Here is a 17,173-nt window from a genome sequence, read left to right as displayed (position 1 = left end):
CGTATCAATGTAGTACGATGTGAATGCATTGACTCTTGTGTTAATGTTTTGCGTCTTTCATCAACGACATGCTTCATAAATGAACAATGACATCCTTCGATGGTGGAATACAAACACTTTTTAATTAATTAATCTCCTTTATTTTATGTTGTCTAGTAAACGTGGTTTAATGGTACACCATTAGTAACAACCATTAGATACTATACTATATAATCTAAATAAATTATTTAAATTAATATCACTTTTTTACAGAAAATTTATATTATTTTTAAGAGTATAGATTTTCTCTATTTCTTAAACAAAATAAATATTTTTTTTTTATCAGATGGTAAATAACACTATAATTAACTCACACAAAACAAGATTTAAAGGTAGAAATAGACATTTATATTACTATAATTTTGATATATAAATATATTTAACTAATATTACCAATTTTGAAAAATTTATATCTTTATATATTTTTTACATATTCAAAAATTATAGTAATAGACATTTTCATAATTTTTTACTCTAGAGTTGTGATTGACGATGCAACAATGGATTCCAAGACAAGTCTGAAATTAATCAACTCATCTATTATTGGTGAAACTAACCAATGAGGATTGAATATAATTTTCCACAACTAAATGAACCACTGTTTGAATACTCATTATTGAAAGAGATGTTTATATTTAATATCTAATCGTGTCGAATAAGGTTGGCTTCTAGTGGGAAAAAAAGGTGAAATAAACCGTATGGAGAATTGCATTTTAGTTTCAAATATTATAAGCAAAACAAGTTGTTAATTTGAGTTTTGATTTTTGTCCTATAATTATTTTCAAACTTTTCATGTTTTATTGTATCCTTTAATTTTTTTAGTGGAATCTTATTTTATTCTCTCGTACTGAATTCAGGTTAATTAGTTATATAAAAACATAATTTTTAATCATTTATAAAAATAAACTAGAACAATTTAATCTACAAAATGTTTTTTTTTTCAATAAATTTATTTTTTAAAATACACCACTTTAAAAGAAAAATCAAAATATTATAATTTTTTATTTTTACTAGATCGCATCGACAAGATGAGACTATATGTGAAGTAAAAAACAATAGGGATTAGTAGTTGGTCGCATTCTATAAAAAATGATCTTCTTTGCACATATTTATTTTTCACCTTTTTGTATTAATTGATAAAATAAACAAAAGATAATAAATAATTAAAAATGTAATTATTAATAATATTAAATTAATTAAAATTAGTAAAAATATTACAAAAATATTATAGAGATTGCATTAGAGTTGTCGGTAACATTCAAACAATATTTTAACAACTCCTTCAAGCTATTCACTTGTTAACTATTTACTATTTTTTGTGACATTGCAAATTAATTAGCAACTCCCTACTATTTTGTAGTCAATTTTATTTATTGAAATGTAAATTAGCATATATATATTATTGTTTAAACATTGTAGCATATTCAAAAAATTTATCATGTTATATGTCCATATTATTTTCTTTGGTATATGATATAGTCAAATTCTGTGTTTTTTCTAAGAAAAAAAAAAGAATATACATTTACTTACATTATAAATAAAATAGACGTTTTGAATAAAATATACAAAATATATATATATATATATATATATATATATATATATATATATATATATTATCGGTTATCTAATGATAATCCAAAATATTATTTTAATGTCATCGATAACTCTATTTAATATTTATAATTTTTTTTGTATTTTTAATAATTTTATACTATTATTAATTAATTAATTATTATTTTAATAATTTATTTATTAATTTTTATTTTTATATTATTTTAATTAGAAAAATGAAGAAAAAAATATGAGTAGAAGATTGTATCTCTAGGATGCATGCCACAGACTATTGGCCTCAATTCTTTTTTTACACTATCACATATCTTGGGAATGTGATTTAATAAAAATTCAAAAATATAACATATTAATATATTTTTTTTAAAGCAGCGTATTTAAGTGACAAGTTAGTCCCTCGATTTTTTTTAAATAAATTAAGGGACAAACTAATCTGAATGTCTTTGTAATCAAATTTAATACACTTGGATTGTTACATGATAGGTAGAGCGTCACATGAGCAAGTCGCTTTTCAAAGATGTTCAAAAAACACAGTAAATAAAATCTATGATTAAATGACTAATGTATGTCTATTTATTTTTGTGAGAGATTTGAATTATTGTATTTTACTTTTTAATTTTTGAAAACTATTTTATAAATAAATTTTAGAAAATTGATTTTAAAAAGAAAAAAAAAAATATTTGACAATTTAATTTTTAAAACAGTTTTTGATTAGAGAGTTAAAAAAACTGAAAAATAAAAGGTAAAACATAATTTATCTGTTTTACTTTTTTAATTTTAAAAAGTATAATATTAAAAATAGTTTAACAAAATAATTTTTAAAAATAAGTAATCCAAACAAGTTTTTTAGTTTTTAAATTTTAAAATACTAAAAATGAATTTTTAGAATGTGAATCAAACAAGCTCTTAGAGTTATATATTTTTTTGTGCGGTCTAAAATGATACGTACATTCATTTTTAAAATTTTATATTAATTTTATTTGTTGATGAAGGGATAAAAAACACTTGAAGTAAAAAATTATCAGTACTTTTGATAATATAAGGAACATGTAAACAAAATATTTTTAATTATTTTTAGAGATACATAATTTCTATCTATTATTTTATTTTTTCACGAGCACAACAATTCATTTAAAAAATATATTTTTTAATTAAAAAGTTAAAATAAATACAAATTTTAAAAAATTAAAAATCACAAACTAAACAGTTCTAAATTATCTATTTCAATAGGCATACATTTGAAAACTAATATAAATACTTGCTATAAAATAATTTAAAAAAATTACAAATAAATTTATTCCAAACTGTGATACTTTTTCAAAGTTCAATAAAATATAATTATATAAAAAAAAAAATCAATACAGTATAATACTTGTACACATTATGATGATTAAAGTGTCCCAATTGAAGAAACAAAGTAAAAAAAGTGGTAGGTTTACGAAAGCTGGTCAGAAATTGCTGATTCTTGAAGTTGGATCGTGAAAGATAGCCAACTTTTGGTCTGCTTGATGCAGATGACAGAAACTGCAACCAAATGAGCAGAATCTGTATTCTTTTGAGATACTACTTTTTTTATGTGTCCAAAAAAAGAATTATCGATGGAAAATTGATGCTTTTTACGGTATGAAAAGTTGGGACCATTTTGGGTTACGGTAATTTTCGTTTCTATGTACCAAATTTACTTGGCTTTTAAGAATGCTCAGAACTTCTCTAACATAGCTTTGATATGTAGCTGAGACAGATAGGTCACACTATTGCTCTGCATATTGTTGCAGTATTGCAGCGCCAAACAACCATAGCTTACAAAGTCAGTAAAATTTATCTAACTTTACTCTATTTTAATGAAAAATTAATGATTAATATAAATTAATAAATATTATTGAAAGGCGAGACAAAGTTTGATGGAGAAATAACTATTAAGAATTGTATAGTTCATTACAGTATATGATGTCTAATTATAGGTATCATACTTTTTTTACCAATCTAGTTAATTATATTTTGAATAGTCGTACAATTAGTTTAACTGCTTGAAAACATTATTGTAAAACATTACTCTAATATATGTGTAAACTTTTCACTTGTTGAAAAATCTAAAATATTATTCTATTCTCGTACATTTCATTTTGGAAAAATCTGAAATTTCTAACACAATTATATTTCAATTTTTTTTTTTAAAATCAATTGAAAGCAAAACTGTATCTATACATTATAATAAAACAAACTTGATAAGTTGACAAGTTTGACACGCGTCAGCTAGACAGAGCGTTAGGAAAATATCAAATTTCTATTAATAGAAATAATAACTAATTGTGCAGATTTTTGTTTTTACAATAAAAGTAAAGTTCCATTTCATCACTACTTTACACACGATGCGTCCGTTGACAAGTTAATGGTCAATTAAAAAAAAATAAAAATAGTAAATTAAAAATAAAAATACACCACAACTTGACAGTTGAGAATTTAGTGGCCAATTAAAAAATAAAAAATAAATTGTTTTTTAAACTCGACTTTATCAACCACCGATCCAACTTAATTTAATTAAAAAAATTATTTTTTATTATTTTTTATTTTACTAATTCTTTTGGTGTCATCAGATTTCTTTCTTAATTTCGTCCTTAGGTAACCGTCTCTTCTCAATAATCTCTCATTTCTTCTCCTCAATAATCTCTCATTTTATCGTTATCCAAAACAAAAAAAATCAGATGCTTCAATTTCTCCAAAAAAAAAAGGAGTCATAGAATTTGGTTGTTAGAGCTGTGCGATATTTCTGTCATGATTTATAAATTTTATGCTATGGAAATGGTATTGATGGATGAGAAGGTTTAATATTTTTTTTTTTTTATAAATTCAAAGTTTTAAATTATACACAGACTTATTTGTTATGTTATTAATTTAACAAAATTGTGTTTCATATTGTTAGGGTGATAATATTCAAGCAACAATGCGAAAAACTCTTATTTCTCGATTTGAGACTACTATTCGTGAGAGAGTTGTGTACAACTTTCGTTCTCTTGGTATTGCGTATAACTCTAGAGCATATAGAACAACCAACCGGACACCAATTCAAATTGAATTTGCAAAATAGTATAATGGTCTGAGAATTATAAACCAGTTTGCTCACAGCCTCTCCGTACTCATTGATTTCATTCCCAGAAATTCAAAACATTGACAGTTTTTAAGGTAATTGTTTTTTAAATACTACTCTAGCAACCACCGCTTTAAATTAATTTAATTAAAAAAATTATTTTATTTTACGAATTCTTTTAGTGTCATCAGACTTTCCTTCGATAATCTCTCATTTTTTGGGTTTCCCTTATACATATCATTCATTTTTTGTGTGTTTATCTTTCTCTAATGTCTGTAAAAAAAAAAAAAATCAGATTTTGTTGCTTCAATTTCTCCAAAAAATGAGTCATAGAATTTGGTTTAAACATAAATTTTATGCAATGGAAATGGTTTGATGGATGACAAGGTTTAATTATTTCTTTTATAAATTTAAATTTTAAATTATATTAGTTGTGTATTAAATGTGTTTCATATTTATATTTATAGGTGATAAAATTGAAGCAACCTTGGTTTTCTTTCTCCATTTGATATTAATATTCTCGAAGGAACTATGTACAATTTTATTGGGTTGTCTCTGACAAACTTCCTGGGATATATGGAACAATCGGACACCATTTCACAGAATTTGCTGCAAAATGGTACATAGACATCAATTCAAAATATTGACATCAATTAATTTGGTAAATATGTTCACATGAATTATGTTAAATTTATTTCAATATGTCATTATTATTTTATTTTATTTATAAAAAAATATTACTATTTTGTTATATATATATATATTTTTTATTGTTTATGTTGTTTCTAAATTTTGTCTAAAAAAATTGTACATCTATGTACTTTTGTCTCAAAAGATTGTACATCTATGTCAAATAATAATAATTTATTTAAGTAAATATAAAATTTATTTAGACTTATTTCTAGAAGATTGAAAGAAAATTAAATTTATTTAGGAATTAAAAAAAAATACAATTCATTACATTTATTCGACAGTTTTTATTGAAAATAGTGGTTTTTCGAACGTCAAACACTACTTTAACAAATCTATTACATCACGATCTTCAAACTTCAAACACTACTTTAACCAATCTATTACATCACGATGTGAAAGTGTATAATAATTTTTTAAAAACTACTATTTTAAATAGTTACAGTTTAATTTTATTAATATACTATGCATTTTACATTATAAATTTATTTTTAAATATCATGCAAATTCAAAAAAATTAAAAGGATTCATTCAAAGATAAAAGAAGTCAAATGATTCATTCAAATATAAAAGATAATCATAGTTTTTACGTGTATTGTAACTTTTTTGTAATGGGAAGATTATTTCTCTGTAGTATTTTGTGAGTAGCACCCAAATGAAAGATATTTTGCCATTAGATACACCAAAATTTATATGAATTCTTAAATGTCATGTATTTCATATAAATAATATGTTGAATAATAAAAATAAAAATTCATTATTAAGCTACTTACTTATCTTTACATTTACTAATTTACTTAATTTATATATGTCATGTCCATTATTTTAAAAATTGTTATTTCATCTAATCTAAATTTTTAATTTTTTTAATAATTATTGTTTTTATTTGTTTAAAATTAAAAGTATTGTTTTATAATAAGTTTTTTTGGAAAGAAAAAAAGATTCTTTGGGAAATAAAAAAATAAGGTATCATCAAGATTAAAGAGTGGTGTTGGAGTCATGCTTTTGATCAATAACATTGATCAGTAGTTTTTAAATTAGGTTATGATTAGATTTTTTTTATTTTTTTCATTGTAAATTATTTTTGTAAGTCAAGTTATGTATTTAATGTCAAAAAATTTATGAAAATTGATATATATATATATATATATTAAAATAACAATTTATTTATTAAGATCATCCGTTTGTTTCCGTGCTACGCACGGATTAGACAGTAATGTTTAATAATAGTAGAACAATTATTTTATAATTTAGTAGGTTCGTGGGATATGAAGGATGCCAAGTAGGGTTGCACGAAGGCTATTTGACGAATTTGCACGACCGCTTTTTCTTTTTTCAACTACAAGCGCTTTCAAAAGAAGTGATAATTTGCATTGCTCAGCTGCTGCTTCGGTGCAAATGCAATGATTTTATCTAGTATTTTAAAATTAAAATAAAATAAAACTAAAAGAAATAAAATGATTACATATATTTTTCAAAAATAAGTGAGTGTAAGTTAACAAATCCGTATAAGGTTGACCAACTAGTAAGATTTTTGAACATATGTATTTCTCACATTATGTGTTATAGGTATTTACTGTCTAGAATATTTTAATGCATGTTTAGTTTTACAGTGAAATTAACAAAATCTTGTAATTCAAATGTTTTGTTGGTATATTTTATTTCATTTTATGAATATATAATATTTATTTTATAGTGTAAAATTAATTTTGACATATTTAAAAGTTATTGAAATGAATTAATTTTGCTTTTAGGAATGATTCTAAATTTTTTTCATTCTAAGTTAAAATTAATAGTTGCAGCCTTTGATTCCATACAATATCTTTTCACATAAATTTATTTTTTAATTTATTTTTACGTGTATCCAAATATGAACATTTACATTCAATTTACTTGTAGTTATAATCAATTTTTATCACCACAAAATCACTATACAATGACCTCCATCATAGGATACCATTAAAGATATTTTTTTCTTCCCAAATATTAAAGGATGAGATCAACTATTTGATGTTAAAACAGATGTTAGATTAGTAATTTTGGATTAAATGAACAAAAGAAAGACAAAAACGAGTATTGGATGCCAAACTCTATGTTTTTCCGTTATTCGTGGGATTTAAACGAATTTAATTTGTACATGATAGCATTTTTATAAAATTAATATGTTTTAATGAATTTTGCTCATGTATTAACGTCTTCATATTTTTTCATAAAATTTTGTAGTACATTTTTATTTATTTATTAACATATTAATATTTTGTAAATAGTTTCTGCATCGTAAACGATCACAATTTTTAGATTATTAACAATATTTAACTGCTCTTATTTGTTGGTGTAAAGGTGTTTACACAATCATTAAACCCAAAAAATAATAATAACTTATGTACATAAATAATTTTATTTTATTTTTGATAAAAAAATATTTGTTTATTTTAAAGATGTACATCTACTAATATCCGATAAATATTAAAAAAATATAATATTGTGAAATTATGAATACTTCTCTTATCCAATACTACACCATTACATCAAATACTTAGAGAAATGTTTATAAAGTGTAATCTAATAACGATGGTAATGTGCGATGCGTTATTCGCGATGGTCATTCGACATAATTTTGGAAGGATCACTGGATACAAGCTATGGAGAGCGTGATGATTCAATACCTCAGGTCATTCCACCTAGAGAATCTAAGTTTTATGTATCGAGTTACATCAATGGTACATATTGGAATTGGAGTAAATTGCAACAAACTGTGCTTGAGTCATGTGAGAAAATTTGATCCTCGAAGCCTCCAACCGGTGCTTATCTAGATTTTCCCACATGGCTGCCAGTCATTGACAATCGATTTATTCTTAAGTCAACCTTTAATAACCTCACAAACTATGAGACCGGTGTTGACTCAATAATATTGTTCAAGGAGGTTTGGAATTGGCGGGGATCAGCCAGAGTTAGGAAGACGCTTTGGAAGATGGCACACGAGAAACTCCTGACAAATGCTGAGAGATGTCATAGAGAGATGACCTTCGACAACCTTCTGTCAACGTTGCCTCTCTACACCTGAGACCCTTATGCACATTGTGAGGAACTTTGAGGAAGTCTAACTATTTTAGAATAGAGTTATTAAGCCTAAATTTTGAAGTAAATTATTTAGTCTAGGTACTTATACTTGGTTGGATGAAATCTTACTCACAACACACCGGAAACATCCCTTGAGCATGGAATATGTTATTTGATGTGGCGGTTAATGAACTATAAAAATATCAAACTATTTGATTTTCTCCCAAAATACAAAGATGAGGAATGATTTGTGGCATTACAATTTGTAATCAAGTTGATTTTATTCATAACTCTTTGATCAAGAGTAAATTGTTAAAGCAAAACTTAATGAACCCTAATAAAAAATATGGATTAAACTCCATGTGAGGGTTTTGAAGATGAACGTTGATGGTGCTTATATCCATATTGATGGCTCATCAGCTTACGAGGGAATCATTCGCCACTATAATTACGAGTTTATATGTGATTTCTACTATAAAGTGACATCAAATAGCTCATTATTTTTTGAAACGTGAGTTTTTTGCAGTGATATTTTTTGGCGTGTAATAAAAGTATTTCTAATGTTATTTTTGAAACTGACTTCAATCCTACTCTCCATGATCAATAAAAGCTATACTTAGTTTACTCCATTGTTTATCATTCTCAAAGAGATTATCATTATATTGCATCAAACAAAATGAAACTACTCACTCAATTATTCTCCAAGAGAAACAAAAATAATTTTGCTAATTTCTTAGCTCAGTTTGGTCACAATGCTCATTTTTTTATTCAAACAATGTACCCACAATGTATGAAAATTGAAGTTATCGTCCTCGATTTTTGTTTTAGTTAATATAATTCTTTTTAATACAAAAATATATGTTTAATTGATATTTGTGTAGATATGTGTAAAGTACAAAATAATTTTTATACGATAAATTAGATGACGAATGACTACTATCGTGTTCCTAGATACCATGAATTGTGTGGATGGGCTTCGTGTCATGATGGGCCTTCAAGTGACTTTCTCTCGATGAGCTGCGCGTTTCACTTATTTTTAATACTAAAAATGACATTCATTCATTTAAATTAATAATAGTTATCGATAAAAAACATTACAATTCAAAATTACAAAAACCGCAAAGGATGAATTTGTGAACAAACTCACAATATCCAGGTTAATAATATAAAACAACAAAATATCTTCAAATGTGACAAAATATAAAAAAAATAATAAAATTGAAGTGTTCTAAGTATCCATACTTAAAAAGTATAATTTATGACGTCAAAATCATTAATTAAATTTTCAATTGATCGAAAATCAATCTAAACTAAAAAATACCACAATAAAACGGAAAAATAAAACGTCGCACATAAACGAAAAGCAAATAAAACACCTCACAAAAACGATGACATCAAAAAATCGAAAGAAAAAATAAAAATAAGTAGAAATGACTTGTTTAAATAAAAAAAACAAGAAACGATTTAAACTAGATTACAAATTAAAAATTGATCAAAATATCATCATTCTTTACTGAAAAAATGAGAAGCGCATTAAAAGAGAGGATTTGAGAATAGGGGCGGCGGGTGTATCTTTCGCTTAGCAACGAGTAAGCGTGAAACTTTCTTTAAACTTGTATGTTCATGACAGTTTATTTATTTATTTTTGATAAAAATTCATTATAGTTTATTAATGCTAAGTGAAAGCTTTATGAAAGTAGTGGATATAAAAAAAAAGAAACTCGGAAAATACACCAGAATTAGCACAAATTAACAAGATTGAACTATGATTCATTAATTACATAATTAATATTTAGACCTCTAAAAATCCGAAGAACACACAGTAATAGTTTATCCAATCAGCACATGGAAAAACATGATCAAATTACACTAATCAATAAGATAATGATGTAAGCCATAAAATGGAGAGTTAACGGCATCTTCCATCATCTCCAGCCACAAGTTAATTACTACTACTAATAATCAACAATACCATAAACTCAAAATACGCAACACGGTAATGGCAGAAACGAAGCATAATTGAATTGGAAGAAAGAGAAATGAGAACATGCGCATGCCTTCACGCTTCTCTTATTCTTCACTCATCGCTTCAATTTCAATTTCAACAACAACGCTATCGTCATTATCTAAATCTTCCTTCATTCTCCCCTATTCGCTCTCTATTCCTCTCTCACACTCCAACCACCTCTCTCAATGTTATACCGCGCGATATTGAAGTTGAATTATCATCCTCCGACTCAAACGACGTCGTTTTATCTATAAACGAAAACCCTACAATTGAGCCACACAGCGAACTTGAACAAGTTCCTCCCTCCAATGAAGTTAAATCCACTAAACACAAAAAGAAGAAAGAACAAAACGACGACAACAGCACCAACTTGGATAACCGTTTCAAGCTCCGCAACGGAAAACAGGTTCGTACTCTTTCAATTTTCAATTTCACTCGATTCACTTCAATTCTGTTCAGTTCGATTCGATTATCTGTTTTCAGGTTTTTGAAGAGAAAGCGTATCTCGTTGGTGTTGAACGAAAAGGTGATGTTAGGGATTCTTTTGGTATAGAGGAATCTTTGAGTGAATTGGAACAGTTAGCTGATACTGCTGGATTATTGGTTGTTGGTTCTACATACCAGAAGTAACTCATTTATCTTTTAATTAGTTTTCTAATTACTCCACCTTCAATTTCAAATTTGGCATAGTTTATACATATATGGAAGTAGAATAATTCAAGTTTGTTTTACCAAACTGATTCTCTTATTATATCTTATATATCACATTGTTATATTATTGTTCCTGAGGTGTCAATTCAGTGGTTAGAGCTTTATAACCTTGAGAGACAGAATTAAAATCTCCTGTTAGCTTATATTGTTAGTGGATATTTATTAAATTCTTCTGTTGTTGTCTATTGTCATGCAATTGAATACCACTTTCTTTTAGGGTAGTTCAAATCGCTTGCTAGCTTACGTTGTCTGGTGTATAGTTATTGAACTTTTATTTCGTTGTCTATTGTCATGTAATTGAATACCACATTTTTTAGGCAATATGAAGCTGTTGTTGTATTTCATTGCTTATTTTTTTGATTCTACTACTTATGTTAATAGAACATTGCATGCTCATGCCTGAATACATTGATTTAGATGTAATTTTGCTTCCTTCCCCAATCATATTTCCATTTTATTTTGTGAGTTTGAAAGAATTTGAGAATCAACCCATGCCCTAATGATGGAGATAATGGACCATGGTTACCGGTTAATATGCAACATTTTTTCCTTAGACTCCTCTCTTTTATGATGCTGAAGATAATTAATTGACGGATTTCATTAAAACTGTTGTTGCTTTTGATTACATAATTTTGTTTACAGGCCATACCCAGCAATCCTATCTTTCTTCTCTTTGAGACATTTTTATATTTTGACTCACTTTCAGAGTTTATCCAAATGGTACAGGCTTGCTTCTCCAAACCCTAAGACGTACATTGGCTCCGGCAAAGTTTCTGAAATTAAAAGTGCAATTAATGCATTGGATGTTGAAACTGTGATATTTGATGATGAGCTGTCAGCTGGGTAAGGGACCTTCTGTCTCACATTTATGCTATCCAACTGCACACTTCCTGTTAAGACTATTTTTTATCAGTTTACCATTTAGTTTGTTGACTATTTTATTGAACGTGGTTTGTCTTCAGAGCGGACAATAAAAGTTTCATAAAAAGTAATAATATTTTGATGTTTTTGCTAGCTTTTGATTTGAGATAATTGGAACCATAAGAACCAGGTTGCTCTGGAGGTTCTGTTTGAAATGTTGGTTTCCAGTATGAGTATGATGATTTGTTAACCTCCGATTTTTAGCAAGAAGGTGGTGAGGTAGCTTAAACTATGCTGTATATTTCATATTATTTTCCTTTATTCTTTTATAGATACACACTGTTCTGCTCTACATTGCTTTATCTATCTTTTGATGAAGAAGTGTGTAAGGGTTAAGATTAGGACTTCTTATAAGTGAGGTAAGGGTTGGAAGATTGGGTATTGAGGGTTTAATGTATTTATGGTAGAGAATATCAATTCGCAGGCTGTTGGAGAGGCATCAATTGATCGATTGGTGGGTGTTTGGGGGTGTGAGAGTTGCCTATAAAACTATGGAAAAGTCAAACAACGAAAACTAGTTTATTATTCTGTGGAGTTATCTGATGTTTTAGTAGGCATAAAAAATCAAGAAACAGATACTAAAAATATTCCTTGGTCTGGAAATGGAATGTAATTGCTTACCAACTAATAACAGTAAATAATTATGAACTAGTAAGATTTTTGAACTTTGAGTTCGAAGTATAGATACTAAAAGCAGCCCCGAAATAAAAACCAAAATAAAAAAAAAACTGTAATGTTTTGATCTGGAGGCATATGGTTTCATGATACTAGTGCATCCTGCATATTTGATATAATTTTACTCTCTCTCTCTCTCTCTCTCTCTCTCTTCCTTTTGTTTATCTTGCATTATGCCGGTCGACTACTCCAAAAATGAATAATTTATTGTAGTCACATTGTTGCGTAAGGAATGCCACTCTGAATCTCACACGAAATTATTGATCCCTGCTATACTAGGCAACTGCGCAACTTGGAAAAGATTTTTGGTGGAGATGTTAGAGTTTGCGATCGAACTGCTCTCATCCTTGATATATTTAATCAGCGAGCAGCAACACACGAAGCATCTTTACAGGCAATAATATATTAAAAAGGAGGTTTCTCCAGTATCCTTTGTTTTTAATAGGGTATCACTAATCAGTGTCTTGAATAATTATTGATCAATATTTGGTAATGTAATCCACAGAGTTGACATATAAATGCAAAAGATGACTTCTCCATGAGGGTTTTATGTTTTATATCATCACTTAATTTCAATATTTATTTTTATTTAAATTAATTTATTGATAACTTACTCTAAAAATTATATGATATATTTTCTTTGAAATATAAGATATTTAAGATTGGGATTTAGTATGATGAATCTGATGATGGACAGAAATAATGTATTTATATTTCAATTATATGGGGCATGTTGCTAAATATTAGCCACTAATTTTGCTAGAGGTGCTATTGAAATCTCCAAATCACACACACAAACAAGCTTTGGCAAATTGGAGAAATTGAGACCTCTTTTCTGATAATCCTAGGTTCTTTTGATTTATAGGTTTCATTGGCACAAATGGAATACCAACTACCTCGTCTAACGAAAATGTGGACTCATCTTGAGCGTCAATCAGGAGGACAGGTGAAGGGAATGGGTGAAAAACAAATAGAAGTGGATAAGCGTATTTTGCGTAACCAAGTAAGCATACAGTATTATCCGATCATTATCAAAGTTATCAGCATGGCCACGAAAATCAGCTTCATTTGATTGTTTAAGTGTTATGTATGCTAGTATAATATTATGGTTAGTAACCTACCAATTTCATACATTATGCATTTCTCTAAAATTCATGGTTATTTCTATTTTCCCCTAGAACTTTGTTTTCTCAGAATTATTTATTTCATGGGCTTTGACAGATTGGTGTTCTTAAAAAAGAGCTAGAATCTGTTAGGAAACACCGAAAGCAATACCGTAATAGGCGTATCTCAGTACCTGTGCCAGTGGTATCCTTGGTTAGTTTTTTAACATTTATATTGAGGCCATTCTTTGTTAGGCTGATATTGCCTTTGCGTCACGGTAATGTATGTCGTATAAGATGATGATATATGCTTATTTGCCATCATTTTAGGTTGGTTACACGAATGCTGGTAAGAGTACGCTTTTGAATCAATTAACTGGAGCAGATGTTCTTGCCGAAGATAAATTATTTGCAACTTTAGATCCAACTACGAGGAGAGTACAGGTCAGTTTAAATTTTACATGGATAATTTCACATTTTTATTTTACTAACTATATATTGTCTTCATTGTTGCATGCTTTCAGTTTCAACTATTGTGTGTGCACTTCAAATTTGTTATGAGACTCAAATACCAGCTTCTATTCTTTGCCAAATAAAGAACTAGTCCAAAACCTTTCATCGGAATTTACCTTACAGCAGTCATTTCCTATGTTTACAGTATCCCTTGGCTGTGGGGTGGCTAAATTTCGTTGTTAATGATTTTTTACCATGCAGGAATTTGAGTCTTGTGCGGTTTGAACTATAGGTATTTTAACATGCCGTGCTTTGTTTATTTGCTTTCGTCCAGATGAAGAATGGAAAAGAGTTCCTCCTAACAGACACCGTTGGTTTTATTCAGAAGTTACCTACTACACTAGTAAGAAACATGCGTCTGTTACAATTTTTTTCGCTTTGGCTGTTACCCAATTGATATTTAGCATTATTTTTTGACATGATTTACGATCAAATTAACATGTCGCCATTAAGACTTAACCCAATTATGAAATGATCCCCCTAGACTGTCATTTTCTCTGCTCTCTGCAGGTTGCTGCCTTCAGAGCCACCCTGGAGGAGATATCAGAGTCATCACTTATGGTGCATGTGGTTGATATCAGGTTATATATAATAATATCAGTAAAACTTCTAGGAGTCACTTTATTTGTAGAGGAAAAGAAGTTAGAAGAACTAGACAACTACTGGTGTTGGCTTACTTTTCTCATCAATTATTTTTATGAATTGCAGTCACCCCCTGGCTGAGCAACAGATAAATGCCGTGGAAAAAGTTCTATCAGAACTAGATGTATCATCAATTCCAAGACTGATGGTCTGGAACAAGGTATTAGGAGAACGGTTTTAATGGTTTACCTCCTCCCAAAATAGTTTACCAAGTTGATCCTTTTTCCTTTATCTTTGGTAATTTGTATATATTGGACCTCTGCACCCTGCAGTTCTTCCAATTTATTTATTAGTACAGTATTTTGGTACACAGCATTTAGGATGTTAGCCTGTTCTCGATATACTTTGTTGATTGATATGTTTATGAGTGAGAAAGGCAGCTTTTAACTATTGTCATTAATTGGTCGAGGAAGATAACATGCATAGTGGGAGTGATTCCTTTCCAAGCCTGTTTCCAGGTCCTGATGTGTTGTACAAGTACGAATGAAATGCTTTAGCAATACATAAGGACCGCCTTCATTCCAATCCCAATAATAATTGATCAGACACCCTTCATTATGATCAAAGCTCTCTAGTTCTCTATGGCATACATAGCATAGCACTATTAGGATATCCTAGTTAACCCTAAATCATTTATATTCCTAACACTATCAAAATCTCAACAACCTCATAATTTGGGATGAAATTGAGCTCACTTATGAAGAACTAGCTTAACGGCTGAAACAATTGAAAGCAGAGCACTCAAATAGTTTATTGAGATTATTCTACCTAAAAATATATTTACTTTCTTTAAATCAATAGCTTAAGCCTTTAGGATAGTTAGTTCATGATATCTTTTCAGAGTCTCTATAAGAGTTTGACCATTGCTACACTATTCAAAACTGCAAAAACAAATCAGCAGAAGATAGATGGATCAATGCATTGTCCTTGTTTCAAACCATAAGGACTTGTGTGAGAGGACATATTATTACAAAAATACCATTCACCTGCCTATAGCAAAAAAGGTATAGGATAGGTTGTTTCTGATGGCAACAAGAGGGAATATGACTTTTATCTTAAAATGTTGTCACACGGGCATTTTTATGCATTGTTTAATTTTATAATATCATATCGTTTGGATAAGCATTATTGTATACTGGGAAGTAAAGTAACCATAATGCGTTAAAATCAGTTGCTGGATTAAGGACTGCATTTGGTTCAAAATTGGCTGTCATTTTAATTTTTTATTTCAGTTTCTCACAGCCATGAAATTATTCTCCCTTGAGATCAATTTTTCCTTTCATCAACAAACTTTGCTTTGCACTTGAAGTTTAATTGTTCCAGCATGAACATTCTGACATATCTTTTTCTTATGGCAGATTGATAATGCTAGTGATCCCCAGAAAATAAGGCTTGAAGCTGAAAAAAGAGATGATGTTGTATGCATATCTGCTTTAAGTGGCGATGGCTTACCGGAATTCTGTAATGCAGTTCAAGACCAACTAAAGGTACAAAATTGAAGCCATTCGCTATATAATTAAATTTACCTTCTGTCTTCTGATATCATGCAGTCCATTTGTTAGATTTATATTTGCTAGTCAAAATTCTGTTATTCTTTAACAGGACTCCATGGTGTGGGTGGAAGCTTTGTTACCATTTGAAAATGGGGACCTTCTCAGCACCATACACCAGGTTGGAATGGTCGAGAAAACTGTAAGTAAATACCCTGTTGATTAATCAATTGCTACCTGTTAATCATAAATCACGGTTTTCTTACTTGTTATTGTTGGATTTCCTGACATTTCATCTAATTCATATATAGGAATATACAGAGCAAGGGACATATATCAAGGCTCATGTGCCCCTACGTTTTGCAAGATTGCTTACACCTATGAGGCAACTGTGTGTATCACTGCGACCTTGACTTTCTTAAATATGTATATAATTAAGTTTCATAAATATCTGCCATACGGAAGTGTAGAAAATGATTAATACAGTTCGCATCTGTTATGTATGAGGCCATGAGCAAGAGAAACAATTATTATGGCTTGCAGCATTACATGTCTCATGTAAAGCTGTACATATATGTATGTAATTGTTGATTATTGATATTGAAGTCAGATTAGCAAGCCCTTGAAAATGGAGACTCTGTTGAAAGCCTTGAAGGATATCAAT

The 17,173-nt window shown here is 28.6% G+C and overlaps 1 protein-coding gene across 1 annotated transcript; it reads left to right on the top strand.

Annotated features, from left to right (window-relative positions):
- The first annotated feature begins 10,030 nt into the window (after nucleotides 1-10,030).
- On the top strand, nucleotides 10,031-17,138 carry LOC101499488 (uncharacterized). The gene is made up of 13 exons (XM_004499146.4): nucleotides 10,031-10,860; nucleotides 10,938-11,080; nucleotides 11,892-12,008; nucleotides 13,041-13,155; nucleotides 13,627-13,764; nucleotides 13,983-14,078; nucleotides 14,195-14,308; nucleotides 14,652-14,720; nucleotides 14,888-14,958; nucleotides 15,086-15,179; nucleotides 16,378-16,506; nucleotides 16,622-16,711; nucleotides 16,821-17,138. The coding sequence occupies exons 1-13, from the start codon at nucleotides 10,486-10,488 to the stop codon at nucleotides 16,920-16,922; spliced, it is 1,653 nt and encodes a 550-aa protein (XP_004499203.1). The 5' UTR covers nucleotides 10,031-10,485; the 3' UTR covers nucleotides 16,923-17,138.
- Nucleotides 17,139-17,173: the final 35 nt, after the last annotated feature.

This window comes from Cicer arietinum, chromosome 4 (genome assembly GCF_000331145.2).
Source record: "Cicer arietinum cultivar CDC Frontier isolate Library 1 chromosome 4, Cicar.CDCFrontier_v2.0, whole genome shotgun sequence".
Lineage (NCBI taxonomy): Eukaryota > Viridiplantae > Streptophyta > Magnoliopsida > Fabales > Fabaceae > Cicer > Cicer arietinum.
Note: the sequence above shows the minus strand (reverse complement) of the source record. Positions and strands in the feature narration are given on the sequence as shown.

Excerpts from the sequence above, each read along its gene's own strand:
- LOC101499488 (XM_004499146.4), top strand. The coding sequence starts at position 10,486 with ATGAGAACATGCGCATGCCTTCACGCTTCTCTTATTCTTCACTCATCG. Across the intron at positions 11,081-11,891 it reads GTTGGTTCTACATACCAGAA|GCTTGCTTCTCCAAACCCTA; the intron begins GTAACTCATTTA and ends CAAATGGTACAG. Across the intron at positions 15,180-16,377 it reads GACTGATGGTCTGGAACAAG|ATTGATAATGCTAGTGATCC; the intron begins GTATTAGGAGAA and ends TTCTTATGGCAG.